This window comes from Adiantum capillus-veneris, chromosome 21, assembly GCF_014529385.1.
Source record: "Adiantum capillus-veneris isolate H3 chromosome 21, ASM1452938v2, whole genome shotgun sequence".
NCBI lineage: Eukaryota > Viridiplantae > Streptophyta > Polypodiopsida > Polypodiales > Pteridaceae > Adiantum > Adiantum capillus-veneris.
Genome location: NC_140951.1, coordinates 76,446,078 through 76,461,171, shown reverse-complemented (window position 1 = coordinate 76,461,171; position 15,094 = coordinate 76,446,078). Strand labels below are relative to the sequence as shown.

The following is a 15,094-nucleotide window of genomic DNA, read 5'->3' as shown; positions in this document are numbered from 1 at the left end:
TTCACATAGTTTTTATGCTAGGAGGTTTATGAACTTGAATTAGCCTAGGGTCACAATTGATGCTTGTGTTTCATGCATAAAATTGAAATTTCAAGTGGTTTAATCTTCACAATAGTATAGGTGTCTGTTTTGCTTTATGTTGTCTATTTTGACTATGATTCACCCATCTTTTGGAAGCAAAAATTTTACTTTGCATGATTGTTCATTGTACTTCGTGTTTGTATCCTTGTTGGCCTTTGATTTTCATTACTTGTTCTTATGTTTTGCAGCTCAACATTTCTTCCATGGACTTTCTTTCTACTACGTCACCGTGTCTTGCTTCACCGGCACAGGAGGACGTGTGCCAAATTAAGAAGGGGGGAATGTTAGCAGCAGCTAGCACAGGCTACACACTTTGTAAAGTCTTGGGCTCACTTGGAGTTCCAAAGTTGTATATAGTAGTTTGAGGGCTCAAGCTTAAACCCATACTAGAAGGGATTGTGGTGAAAGCCCTTAAAAGAAATGCTTGAGGCAAGGAGGATTCATTCTTGAGTATCCACTCTTGAGGATCCACTTTTGAGAGCTCCCTCTCTCTAGAGTGTTCACTCTTTGGCCTAGCCTTGATGTTAATGTCTATGCTTGAGAGGCTAGTGTTAACCATTGTAGTTAGAGTAAGCTCTTCTTGATTAATCTAATTCTTATTTTCTCATTAGTCTCTTCTTCTCTATATTTTATATTGTCATGAAGTAGTATTACACTTTCATTATTCTAGATTTGAGAGATGTATGTACTTCTTGCTAGTAACCACTCTTATCTCTCTACGAGCAATTGATTTGCGATATTTAACGACACAAATTAGGTTGATTAAGTTGGGTCCTAGTCTTGTAATTTGTGTGTGTGCCCTATTCTTTGCTTGTGTGTGTAGATAGGTTCTATGAAGCTCTAGCACCATTCACCTTGTGTGTGTAAGCTATTGATGAAGTGCCTTAATTGACATGTGGTAATTAGTGTGTGCTTGTCATTAGTGTGCTCGGGGTTTCTAGTCTATGGCAAGTTGGACTTCGGTGGGCTTGATGTGTGTAGGAGATTAATTGATTAGTGAATAGAGTAGGTTTAGAGTTAGTCTTGCCATGGCTAATATCTACTTTCAATGGAGAGGTGATCTCTTGAATCCTCTATTCCATTCATCCTAGGCTCGTGCTTCCATGCCCTAGCCGGGGTTCCGGATCCATGGATTTGATAATTTTGTGTGGGTTGCGATTAGGTCGTGCTACAACGTATTCCTAGGACTAGCGATGGCTGGGGTAATCCCTTCAGGGATGAGAGAGAAGGGAGTAGCGATGGTGATGTGGCTCCATAGCACAGAAAACGTAGCCTGAGAGGTGAAAACGCTGTTGTTTGTAGAAAACACAGCCACCAAGGGGGAGCGATCTCAGTTTTGAGGGAGTTTTTCATGACGGAAGAAATCAGTAGGGGATGGTCGGCTTAGGAGAAGAACCTTAGCGTCTGATACTATGTGAGAGTAGGTAGCGAAAGCAAAAGCGCTGCCAACAACAACATATAGCTCATGTTGAGTCCTTTCCAAGAATACATCCAGGTCTGCTTCATTTTGTCCACATCTGCCATGTGGTTATAAGCTCGTGCTGCATTCGACCACAAACCATCAAATCTCTCATGTAGCTTACTCTTGCATTGAATTTGTTACTAAACGTGTTTCTCTTTTAGTTTTTCTACCTGATCTTGCCTTTGATTCATAACCTTTTGAAGCATCTGTAGCATTTTTGTATGATCTATTTTGTTGTAGTCCACTCCATTCATGGTTGCTTCGACCTCATCTATAGATTCTTGATCTATTAATATTTTTACTTGCATTGATGCATGTTACATGCAGATACGATGTTTGTGTTAGTCTGACATATGGTTTGTTTTAAATATACAGATACGATGAGTGACCAAGGTCATAGAGTGAAGTTGATGTTCATCAAGACTTTGCTACGTACCACTGGACTATCAGGAGAGGCTTTGACGGAGGCTATGTCAGATTATATGGAGATGGATGAAGCCAGTTTAGACAGCTCCATCGAGTTTCTTGGGCGATTCAGTTTGCTCGTACATCCTGGAGAGGATACATCCTCCCAGCCACACACAGAAGTGGAGACTTCCTCTCATGCAGATCAGACCATAGCACATCGGTAATCTTCTCGATTGATAAAGCAGTAATGTCATTCTTTTTTTAATATAGAAATCTTAATATATGCTGAATGCATGGAATTGATGCAAGTCTAGGCTATGTCGGCAATGAAGAAGGGGATGACTACACCGTCCAAAGGGCTGAAATCTGCAATCTCGTATCTGCTGTCCAAAAATGCTATGGGCTGAAATATGCGACTATCTCCAAAAACGCTGATTCTGGGATTGTTCTGTAGGTCTTTGACGCTGAAAATCTGCAGGTTTAGGGCTGAAAACTGAGGTTTCTTGGGGCTGAATGTGCTACTCTTTAGGGGCTCAATCTGCTGCTATTTCATTGTTGCTGAAAACTGTCAAAAACACTAGGTGATGGGTCTCCAAAAAAGCTAGGTTGCTGAGCTTCTGCTGTCGATGGATATGCATCTACGCTAAGTGACTTCATAGCTGCAATTTCATAGGAGAAGTGGTGTGACTGATTCTACTGTTTTAAGGGCCAATCTGTTTTTTCAAGCTTTTGGATATGGCCTCACTGAACGCATGGTTCAACGTGGAGGTTGCCCTCTTATGCTTTGAAAGAGCGATACGACGCGTGAGGGAACGCTTTGCTGGATGGAGCGAAGGAAAACCAGGATATGACTGGGATGCGGTGCAAAAGGCTATGCACACCTCGACTCATACACTCTCAAGGACGACTAACAGTTACTACAAGGATGTAGAGGCGATGCGGCTGGAAAGTAGAAGAACGAGAAAAGAGCTCGAGAGAAAGAAAATGCTTATGGATGCTGAGCTGCGTCGGCAAGAGCAAGTGATGACCTGGTTTTTTGAAAAGGTGTTGATGATGCATGCCAAGCTAAGCAAAGAGGAAAAACAAGCAAAAGAAGAGAAGGAGACAGATGCCCCGTGTATGGACGAAGGAGAAGAATGTATGGATTTCCTGTGTGTGGACGAAGGAGAAGAATGCATGAGTGAGGAAGAGTTGACGAAGAAATTGGGTGCGATGTTTCCCGGCTATGTTGATGCCCGTTATGAGGAAAACTATTGCAGGAACTGGAAGTAGTGCTAGTCATACCGTGTTGGATGTGGAGTTGTTGGCTTGCAAGTTATACGTAAATGGTGGGTATTGTACTAGTGAATAAATTGAGGAGGAGCACCAAGTGAACCTTGCAGACTCCTATCCCCCACACGAGAGGGGAGAGCTGGAGCATGCAACATGCAGCGACCTACAGGCTTCTACCTTCGAATTGCGCGAGAAGGGTATTGTGGAAATCCGTGGCGATAGCCATTCGTATGCGAAGAATTGAGAGGAGATGTGGAAAACGTGGAATGTGGCATTGTGGTCGTGATGCTTGATTGTGAAGTGAAGATAACAGATGTGAGCCAGGCAGGGTCTGCTGATATGCGTATAACCTACGGTATAGCGCTGAGTTGGGGTGTGTGCATGAGGCCGAACCCCTCAGTAAATGGTGTTCACAATATGGCAGCAAATAGCTTGGACCAGATGGCGGTCGGGAAAACAGGAAGGTCAGCAACAAGCCTACTGGCTTGGAGCACACATGGGAAGGATGATTGTGGGATTACCCGGAAAAGGTGGTCAAATTCCCCGCAACTTTGGGAGAAACGAGCAGGGATATGCCGGTAGTGATGAGTGCGACAGTGATGCAAGTGGTCATTGAGGTGCGAGGTACAGCAAGGTGTGACTGGGGTTATGAATTGACAGTGGTGCCGGTCACAAAGGAGGTCATGGAGACCCGATTGGGAATTTCCCTGAAGGGGCCTTATAGACTAGCGTATGCAAGCCATAAGCTAGCTGAGGAAAACCCAGTGGGATTAATCGCCACGTGGTTACAGTTCGCCACATGGTTCGATGATGGGTGTTAAAAAATGCGACTACCTGAGTCATGTGTGGCAAGCAAGGATGCTTGTGGTTGTCGATAGTGACCTACTAGAGGTGAAGATATGCATATGGGACCCGGGAGAAGGTTACCCATGCGAGGATGCATTTGTTTACAGAATGACCCGAATGCGTGGAGGTGCTGAGCTGAGAGCACACTCGAATATACTTGGCCGATGTGGGATTAAGCGAAGGGTTAGAGCCGTTGCTGGTTCTGACAGTAGACGAAATGTAGCAAGACTAGTACTGGCACGAATGCAGGCCACAAATGGCCGTTGGATCCCACCGCGACAAGACAGGTTGCAAGAGGATGCGGAGCGAGTCAGGTGGACTCGACATCATACCAGCTCATCTCCGAACATTCACAGTGCTTGCGAAGTGGAGGGATCCATCGTGTATCTATGGCTGATGACAACGCCCACCCCTGCACATTCGTCACGCCCTCAGGTATGTCCTGAGTGATTCTCTACAACATTTTCTCCCCGTTGGAATTCCTCCCTTTGCATCGCCCTTGACTGCAACCTCCATGAAGTGCCAACCATACCAGTAGCATAACCGTCATCAGTGTGCCCCCACTACTTACTTGGGGACCCCATGCCCGTAGGCCTGCTAGTAATCTCATCCAAAATTTCCTCGCATACAGCCTGCTGCCCAGTGTGGAATAACCCCATTTGGGCCAGTACCAGTAAAGGTATAATAGCATGTGCCTAATCACTTGCACAACACAGCTCCCCAAATGAAAGGCAGGCTGGTGCTCATCGAAGCCGGCCCTCTTCCAACGTGTAGTCGTGTTGCATTCACACTCAGTGGCTTGCCCGTCTCTTCGAGGCTCGCCGGTCTCTTCGAGGGTCGGCCATACATAACCTGCCCCAACATGTTGTTCTTCTTGTACCTGGATATCTCACCGTGCTCCTTAGTTGTTTGCTGGCCCTCCGACTCAACCTGATACCTCCTAGTTGTGGTACATCCCTGATTATGCGATCTAGTCCCTGGCGTGCGATGATGACGCATGGTTGGGAGAGTACAAAGACAGCAGATAGGGTCTTCAGCTCAAACAGGGGACAACAAAATTTCCTTGGATGGTTTCTTGGAAAGAGTGGGCAGCTTGCTCGGTTAAAGTAGACAGTAGGGACAAGGCTACAATTTTGCTCAAATCGAATATACTCGATGAGGACATCGAGCTCTCTCGTAGGCGGGGAGAGTGTTACGGGTCTCAATGCATAGGCGGGTTCCGAGACCCTCCACAGTCAATCGTCCTCTTGAGTCGACTTTGTGAGGCGCGACCTCAAGGGCCCTTGGCTGACGAGAGGTCTCTACCTCGGGTGATCACCCTTGCGGAGGGAAGCTATACAAGCCACACTCGAGAAGGGAAGCTATACAAGCAGTATAAAAATGCAGCAGATCAGCGTTTTTAACAGCCCCAAATCAGCCCTAGTTGGTTGCAGAAGATCTCCATTTTCAGCCCTCAAAAATGCAGCCAAAACAGTCATTTTCAGCCACCGAAACAGTCTCGAAATTCAGGAGATAGAAGACCACATATTTCAGCCCTAAAGTCGTCATCGTCATCACCGTCGTCGTCACTGGCATAGTCCGAAGTTGCATCAGTCCATTGCATCCGCATTGTACCACTTTGTGCAATCAATAGTAGACCACTCTCGCCGACGAGAGTGGGGCCTTCGGAGGAGGGTTTTACAATGTCTCTGGTGTCGTATCTCTCTTCTCTCTCAGTCTTGTACACTTGCACGTACAGTGTCCATTGACTTTGTTTGTAATCATAGAACTTTCCATTAAGAACGGAAGGCTCTCCCTTCCACAAGAACTAAAAAGAAACCTTGAGCACAGTTCGGAGCAGTCATCTTAAGCACAACGCAAACAATCATATGCTATGGACTTGCTGACAATGTTGACGAAGATGAGGACGACAATGAGACGGGCCGGAATATGAAAAATGCTATGGCTGAAATCTGCGAATCTTTATCCACCCCACTGAATTTTGACTCTATATCAATGGCGACGATGCATCGACGATGCGCTGAAAACGCAGATGCTGAAATCTACGTTATTTGGATTGAAACTGCAAACGCTCATGGATCTGACCATGCAACGAGAAACTGTTGCGGGAAGGTGAGTTCTGCGAGGTTCGATGATTTTACGACGGAGTCTGATTGTGCTGAAAATTGAAAACGTTGGTCTAGATCTGGGTTCCGTCACACGGTAGATCTACAAAATGCTGGATGGTTATGCTGATGCAAAAACGCTAGGGCTGATCTGCTATCTTGCTGTGGAATCTGCTAACGATATGGCTGATCTGTCTTTTGCTGTGCTGTTGGGGCTGATTTGCAATGCAAAAATGCCAAGGCTGATCTGTCATGCAAAAATGCTAAGCTTTTCAGATGGGCTTCACTGTCGGTGGCAGTGTCCTCGTATCTTGGGCAGTGGCGTGTTTTGATTACCTTGTACATAGCTACAAAAAGAAAAATGAGTCTGAAGGGAATCGAACCTTGACACTAGCCATATGAGGCTATCACCACGAACCTCCCCACGACCCACCCTTATTAGTAAGATTTCAAAAGAATAAAAATCATTACTTAACAAAATGAATTACTGTGAGATTAAATCTTACCCAATATAGGTTGATTTGTGAGTTGATACGCACGGCTAATAGTCCTCATTGTCATCTGTGAGATTAACCGCCGTCAATAAAATCTCATCTTCATTATCTTTGTTTACTTCTTCAAACTCCTCTGCCATTCAATCTGTGTTGACATTCATTTCCTCCATGTGCTCGACATCCACTATTTCTTCCTCTTCGGTGTCTGTAGTGTCAGAGTACGGATGGTTGATCATCTACAATGTCATCATGATTGGCAAGGGAAATTATACATGTCTCTAACATGGATGTGTCTACATTCAAGGATGTTACCAATTCATCCTAATTTGCTTCCTCACGGTCAACGCTATCAAACAACTGACGACCTCTAGGCTGGACATGCACAACTTGCCACCATGGATGAGAATTTGGGTTCTTCTAAAAGAATGCTTGCTCAACATGAGTTGGCAGAATGTAAGGCTCTCTTGTTGCACGCATTAACTTTGAGGAGTCGACGGACCAAAATTTGGACGGTTCTCTTCTCATTGTGGCACTATTGCCTTTATACTCGGCACGAAACCAATACTCGGCACGAAACCAATCCACCTTCAGAATCACCTGTCAAAATGCATGAATCAAAACTTTAGAATTATGTATAACTTCAAGAAATTTTCATGTCATTGTGTGTGAAGAGGGATTTCATTCACCTGTTTGAAGATCCGATACGATATTTCATAAATGCCGATTATATATGGTTCCCACATAACCCAGTTCACTATCAACAAGATTTGTGTCTCTTGAACTTGCACGTGATAATTTCTTGAAGGAGGCAACAACGAAAGAATCTTGAGTTAGACGTGAGTCGTCAATAGCTTTTATTCGAAGATGTTGACCATAAGCCCACATGTTTGTATACATTCGAGCCTAGATCAATATATAAATGATATAAGAAAAAAAGGAATATTGCTTGTTTAGTTTAAAATTTTCAAAACCCAAAAGTTACCTTTCTTTCACATCCGATCATAAACTCTCTCTGTTCCCTTGAGATTATCTCATGATCTCTATCCGCCCATTGCATACGAGTGTATAACCAATCCATGAAAGTAGGTACGTCTTCGATGTTATTTACGTTGGTTTGACGTCTAGATCTCCTGTTTTTACGTCTGTCAACTCGTTGGTTCGCAAGTTTCTCCTCGTACTCCTCAACAAATTGTTGCATGCATTCGCTATTATAGACAATGAAAGTAGAAATATCCAAATTATCTTGGATCTTAAGTCGAAAAGGGACTCCCTTACCAGACAATACCTCGTCTGACATGGTAGAAGAAAACTCATTTGTCCATACACGTGGGGCTTCAAAATCGGTTTGCTCAAGATATTCACAAACGTAATACATGCATTCTTCAAGCATCCATCCTTCTACCATAGAACCCTCTGGTCTTGCTTTTTGACATACATAACCTTTCAGTACTCCCATAAATCTCTTGGCCCAAAACATACATTGAGTAGAAACAACACCAGCAAGCTCTATCTCATCCACTAGATGGATTAGCAGATGAACTTGGATATCAAAAAAGGAGGTTGGAAGTTCCTTCTCCATTAAACAAAGAGGCTCTATACATTCACGCTTCTTTTGTGGAATTAACCCTTTGTCAATTTCTTTCGATGTAATCCATCTATCAATAAAATAAAGAAGATATTAAAGTTATATTTGAATGAAGAACTTATCAACTAAAATTTTACATTAAAATTTAATGAGCGATAAATACCTTACAAGCGATCCAAAGGAATATATTACGTCTCGGACTCCTTGGGTAGTACATCCATCAATAACAAGGGGTAGAACATGATGTATACATGATTAATCTAATCAACAAAACATGCAAGAAAATAAAATACTTACGAAGATTGATAAAACATTACCTTCACAAAATTGTGCCAATCATGTGTTTTTAAACCAGACAAGCTCTTGTCATCTAAAGTGAGCATGTTTCAACAAGATGCTCCATATCCTGTAGGCGTACGAATCAATTGAATCCTCTTGTTGATAGTCTGCACCTCTTCTGCACTGAGTACCCATAGGGCAGGCTCATAGGTTGTGTCACGTCTAGTTTCATTAGAAAGTGGCCATAGATTAGGCTTTAAGTTTTGATCCTTTAAGTCATTTCTTGCTTCCACTGTGTCTTTCAAGCTAACAAGGTGTTGCCATAACGAATGACCAATGTTCTTAAATATATGCATAAGATCAATAAGATGACATATCTTCAAATTCTTTCAATATTCCAAAGTGTACCATATCGAAGGACTTTGAGCCAAGGAATGTTTTCCTCTGGCTCGCACCTTCACAGCGTCATCATCATCACTGCTTATGATCTCCGACTCCGGATCGATAGAGGGTCCAACAGTCCACTTTAGATACCAATCCTTTGGTGTGTTTGATATTGGACATTTCCCTTCTTCTACCTTCCCGTTGAAATGTATGGCTTGCCTTCTATTTTGTAGATGATGCTCTTCAGGTAAAAATCGTATGTGTCGAAGATATATATTTTTGTTGAGGTTTTTGCTATAAGTTGATTGCAACCAATCACCACACACAGGACAAGCTTTATAACCCTTGGGTACATATTTCTGCATGAAAAACATAACAAATATTATTAGCACAATAAATATACGAAAAACATATGAGAAAATGTATATATCTAAACCATTTACTTGAGCAAAAACCATATCCTGGAAAGTCGTGGAGAGTCCATGCTAAAATCCCACGAACAATGAACTATCTTTCACCAATGCTTCTTGACATATCCACGACATCAATCCCTCTCCACAAATCTTGAAGATCGTCAATGAGAGGAGCCAAATATACATTCAGGTCTTTAACTTGTCGCTTTCTTGGGATTAAGAGTGAGAGCATTAAATGCTCGTTCTTAATACTAAGATATGGGGGTAGATTATAGTTAATAACTACCACCGGCCATGTAGACCATTTACTTGATTTTATAGAAAATGGATTCACACCATCTAATGCACCCATCTTTAAATCGCGTGATTCTTTTGCAAAATCTGGCCATAGAAAATCAATATGCTCAAACGTAGGACTATCCTGCAGAATTCGCATTACTCCATCTTTGCTCTTGTGCTCCTCTCCCCATGTCATAAGCTTAGCTAATTCGAGACTTTGAAACATATGTTTTATACGTGGAGCCAAGGGAAAATGTCTCAATACCTTTCTAGGGACCTTACCTTGCTCGTCTTTACAACAAGGCGTTTGACATTTTGGGCACGTCACATTGTCCTGGTACTGATGTCTATATAAAATACAATTGTTGGGATATGCATTTATAGAAGAATAGTCAAGTCCAAGACTCCTTATCATCTTCTTCACCTCATCGTGTGATGCAGGAAGGGAATTTCTTGTCGGCAAGAACTTTTGAGAGACTAGCCTACAAGTTGATTAAAAATATGATCAATAACAAGGACCAATGTTTAGAGTGTAGCAAACAAATATGTTAGATGTATACATACTTCAATAGTGTTGAAACGGATACATTACTCCATCCAAAATGGTTTTGAAGATTAAGAATAAATAAGCTTGTACTTAGTCGTGTCAGTTGGCTTCCTTCGTAGATATTCTTTAGAGCTTCTTCTCAAAGATACTTTTCGTTGTTAGGAATATCACTCACACTATCATTTTGATGCCAATCCTCAATAAAATCAGCCATGCCATCGTCATTATCAAAGATATCATCACGTCCATTAAAGTCCTTAGAATATTGTTCCTTTAGTCTTGCATACGTATTAGGATCACTTCTGCGTAGGATCCTCATGCACTCTATTGACATTTGAGATATGTCATGTGAATGTTGCTTTGTGACGTTATCGATGTCATAATTTGGAATCTGCATATTTGAAGGTAAATAAGATTGTATCAATAGCATGCTTATATATACAAGGAGAGAGAGATGTGCATGGAATTCAATAACATTTGGAGACAACAAAAAATAATATCAAAATTAATTAGCGACAGTACGAAACGTAATGCAAATTAAAGTGTAGAATTAGGGTACAAGAGTTCAAAATAACATTAGGAATTGTATACAATGAGCTCTTAACACTAGGTTGGTAACCTAACAGGACATAAAAGTGTCCTTTCAGGGTTTTGAAAAAAACCTCCAAAACCATAGTAGATCCACTCATTTTGTAAAATCCTTTCAAGAGGTTATAGTTCAAGGCCTACTACACATGGAAAAAATAAGAAACTTGTAAAATTTCTCATCTTTTGGTCACACCAAGCCTCCAAAGTTGATGGACCAGTACATTTTCATCAAAACAGTCATTTCTTACGTTTTGTTGCATGAAAATAAGATTAGGGATTTTTGTAGGACTTGAGATAAATTCCCTAGTTAACTTCAATGGGCTGGTGATCAGAACATATGATTGCTTCTCAGTCACTATTTTTTGTTTTGCCAAAAGAAATAGCTACAAAAAAGTTGAATTTTTACCATTCTGCAAACCTATCATCAAAGTTTCTATAGCCACGCTCAATACAAATAATATATGCATGTTTTCTTAGTTCCCTATTGTCCTTTAGGTTCATAAGGAGCCATGGAGCATGTCAAAAGAATAATACATCTCTTACCAAGGGGAATCTTGGGGACAAAGATGAAGTGCTAAATACAACAAACATGAAAAAACTGGGTTCAACATTATGAGTTGTAGAATCCCATAGAAAATATTCAATATCTAGCCAAATTTGATCCTTATGACTAGATATGGTTACTACCTACAAAATGCATGTAGTTGTCACAAGAAACTAACAATATTGAAAAAGCTATACTTGATATACTAGAATGTTTCGTTTCCTTGTATAATTGAAAAAATCAACCATCGTTGTCTACTATGCAAAATAGGGTATTAGGTGCCCCAAAACTCAAGGAATATTAGCTTTATGTTACAATATGCGACATAGAGAATCAAAACTGCATTTGGATATCATGAAAGCCACCAAAAAAATCATAGAAGAGCTAAAATTTGCTAAAAAACAAGATTTGACAATTTTTGTAATTTGGTCATAACTTACAACTTTAACATCTATTTCTCCCTAGAAGCATCAGGACATGTTGAGGACTACTAAAGATAGTTCTCTAGCATTATAGACCTCACAAAAATGAATTCTAGAGTGGTATAGTTGCAAAAAGTTGAAAAAAGCCAAAAACAGGACCCGTTTTTTCACACAGTTTAGGTTGTGAAATGTTGTGCAAGGACAAGGTTAAAGATGGAATTGATATTCCAAAAAAATGTCAAGTTTTTTTCAGCTCATGGGACAACTTTGTAGACAGATAGCACCTCCAAATCCATTTTGAAACTCTTGAAATAATTCAAGGAAAATGGTCACTTCACAGAACATAAAAGTGTCCCAGGACATAAAAGTGTCCCATTACCAACCTAGTGTTAAGGGTGCTCGTGGAGGTCTACGCCATCCATAATTGACTAACAATTTATCACCAACACATAATGATTTAATAGCATGGACAACTATATATCTTGGTACATCCCTAGTCATGTGTCTTGGTTCATGACTATTCTCACACTCCACAAATGTGCAATTGGTTCTTGCACTTCTCCCTCGAATACTATTGATTAAACATGCTATGTTTCCTTGAGAGTAAGGTCTTCCCTCAACATAGAGTCTTTGGCCTTCTGCATGTGTAATCCCTCTAGCAGAAAGAGAGGCTCCATTGAGACATAATCCATAAGTAGTCATGCTCTGGATGTAGCGAGTGAGTTGATGCCATGGACCCCATCTATATATAGGTCCACAAAAAGACACAAGGGTGACCTCTGAATGAGGGGGCACATGCAAATCCTGTGCAATAAAGACGCCTCGTCCCGCTCCACTGATGGTGGACGGAGCAATCATGTAGAGATTGCCCCAAAAGCCAAAAACCACTCCATCTGAAGGAAGTGGTCCTCCTTGCCAGCCTTCGTATCGTCTACGATCGTAGCTCTATACTAGATCCTGTAAATGAGTAGGCAACGGATGATCTCCACCCATCTCAGCCTCCAATGGAGGAGGTAGAGGATCTTGAGAAACCTCGAGTTGCAAAACTGACAAATGACATGTCCGTGCCGTGTGCGAGAGACATATGCACCACTGGTAGTAAATTAATCCTCGTCATCAAGTGAAGATACCTACATATATAATCTAGTTACCATAGGTCGATGTCGCTCCTCAGGTGGTGGTGCTTGCTCAAAAGTACCATAAGTCATCTAATGTGAAAAGCATTCCCGTCGTGGCCTGTGATACGTGCCACAACAACGAGCACACCAACATATAATAGTCTCATCATAGTAGAAATCATCGTAAACGGGTTCATGTGCAGTATTCTAACTCTATGCACCCCGGCTATCACTAGGAGGAGGTGGTGGTGTACCCTCTGATTGATCTGAATCTAGATTTCAATTACCATAAAAACATGAGACATTCATCAAATGACCAAAATAAAAGATTCAATAAAAGTAACAAAACATTGAAGTCTAATAGTTATATGGTATATTCTGACACTTATTGTAATTTAAAAAATAAACAGGCGCTATTGTATGGTGCCGTCAAACAAGAGAAAGGCAACCATTTGCATGGAGACATGGAAATTCTTCCGCAAGGAGATGCGCCTAAGCATTAATTTTCCCCAACAAAAGGTGTGTGCCTTTGGTAATATATATTAGAATTAATATGAGCTTTCCTAGATTGATTCTAACTTTTCTCTAATCTATGTTATTTTGTTTATTCAAATTTGCTTAGGAGGCAGCAAGAAAGAGAGTAGCTTTACATCACACATCTAGACTAGGGCGCATGGGACGGGATGGATTTGTGGCCACATTTGTGAGTAAAGACCATTCACATTTTAACTTTTAAAGGTAGTATTATTGAATGCAAAAATTAATAAGTCTTTGGTTGTGTCGTAATGTAGACGAAAGACTATGGTCGTGCACCGGTGTCACAGGAGATAGAGTACGCCACATACTGCAGCTACTGTGCTTTGTGTCAGACACTTACTGACACTCTAGATCCACTTGTACGTATCTTTGTTTTTCTTTGTAGTTTTTTTCATAAAACTGTAATATATTCTTTTTTTATTTCACTAACTAATACAGTAGCAGCATGGGGAGGCTGATATGAGAGAGGTGGATCGATAGGAGGCCGAGGGGCGACGTCGAGAGGCTGAGAGGAGCAGCGGCCCAATCACTGGCCAGAATAGTGACGATCGTGGAGATGGGGACAGTCGTAGTCCCACGGTTCGGACCAGTGGTGGTGGCACTAGCGATCATGAGACCGATGATAGTGATTCTTCCAGTAGTGATGGATCACATAGTGATCCTGCGTAGAGATTTCTTTTGCATATTTGGGATCGTTATATATGTATTTTTCAGTGTGCATTACTACATCGTATGTGAGGATGAGATTTGTTTTGTATATGTGAGGATTGATCACCACACATTTTGGACACATGTACATAAACTTACTGATGATATATACTGACATGTGTTTGTTGCATCACTGAATTTGTCTATTGTCAAACAATTAATTATTTGTCGATAAGATAATTAACCTAAGTAACCATATCAATGTTATTTATTTGTCTTTATATATATATATATATTTTAAAGATGGATTGAAATCATTGTCATTGTGCTACCAAATGATGATGTGGATGTGAAACCTAGTCCTAAGTTGTCTGTTAGTTGCTCTACTTCTCAAAATTAAGGCATTTTGATCTTATAGCACTCTTGTGCAAGTCTTTAACACTAGGTTGGTAATGGGACACTTTTATGTCCTGGGACATTTTTATGTCCTGTTAAGTGACCATTTTCCTTGAATTATGTCAAGAGTTTCAAAATGGATTTTGAGGTGCTATCTGTTTAGAAAATTGTCTCATGAGCTGAAAAAAACTTGACATTTTTTTGGAATATCAATTCCATCTTTAACATTGTCCTTGCACAACATTTCACAACCTAAACTGTGTGAAAAAATGGGTCCTGTTTTTGTCTTTTTTCAACTTTTTGCAACTATACCACTCTAGAATTCATGTTTGTGAGGTCTATAATGGTAGAGAACTATCTTTAGTAGTCCTTACCATGTCTTGATGCTTCTAGGGAGGAATAAATGTTAAAGTTGTAAGTTATGACCAAATTACAAAAATTGTCAAATCCTGTTTTTTAGCCAATTTTAGCTCTTCTATGATTTTTTTGGTGGCTTTCATGATATCCAAATACAGTTTTGATTTTCTATGTCGCATATTGTAACATAGAGATAATATTCCTTGAGTTTTGGGGCACCTAATACCCTATTTTTCATAGTAGACAACGATGGTTGATTTTTTCAATTATAGAAGAAAACGAAATGTTCTAGTATATCAAGTATAGCTTTTTCAATATTGCTAGTTTCT

The 15,094-nt window shown here is 40.8% G+C and overlaps 1 protein-coding gene across 1 annotated transcript; it reads left to right on the top strand.

Annotated features, from left to right (window-relative positions):
- The first annotated feature begins 1,923 nt into the window (after positions 1 to 1,923).
- On the top strand, positions 1,924 to 14,033 carry LOC147431179 (uncharacterized). Its single transcript, XM_086493633.1, has 5 exons — positions 1,924 to 2,171; positions 13,238 to 13,346; positions 13,450 to 13,530; positions 13,619 to 13,723; positions 13,845 to 14,033. The coding sequence occupies exons 1-5, from the start codon at positions 1,924 to 1,926 to the stop codon at positions 14,031 to 14,033; spliced, it is 732 nt and encodes a 243-aa protein (XP_086349759.1).
- Positions 14,034 to 15,094: the final 1,061 nt, after the last annotated feature.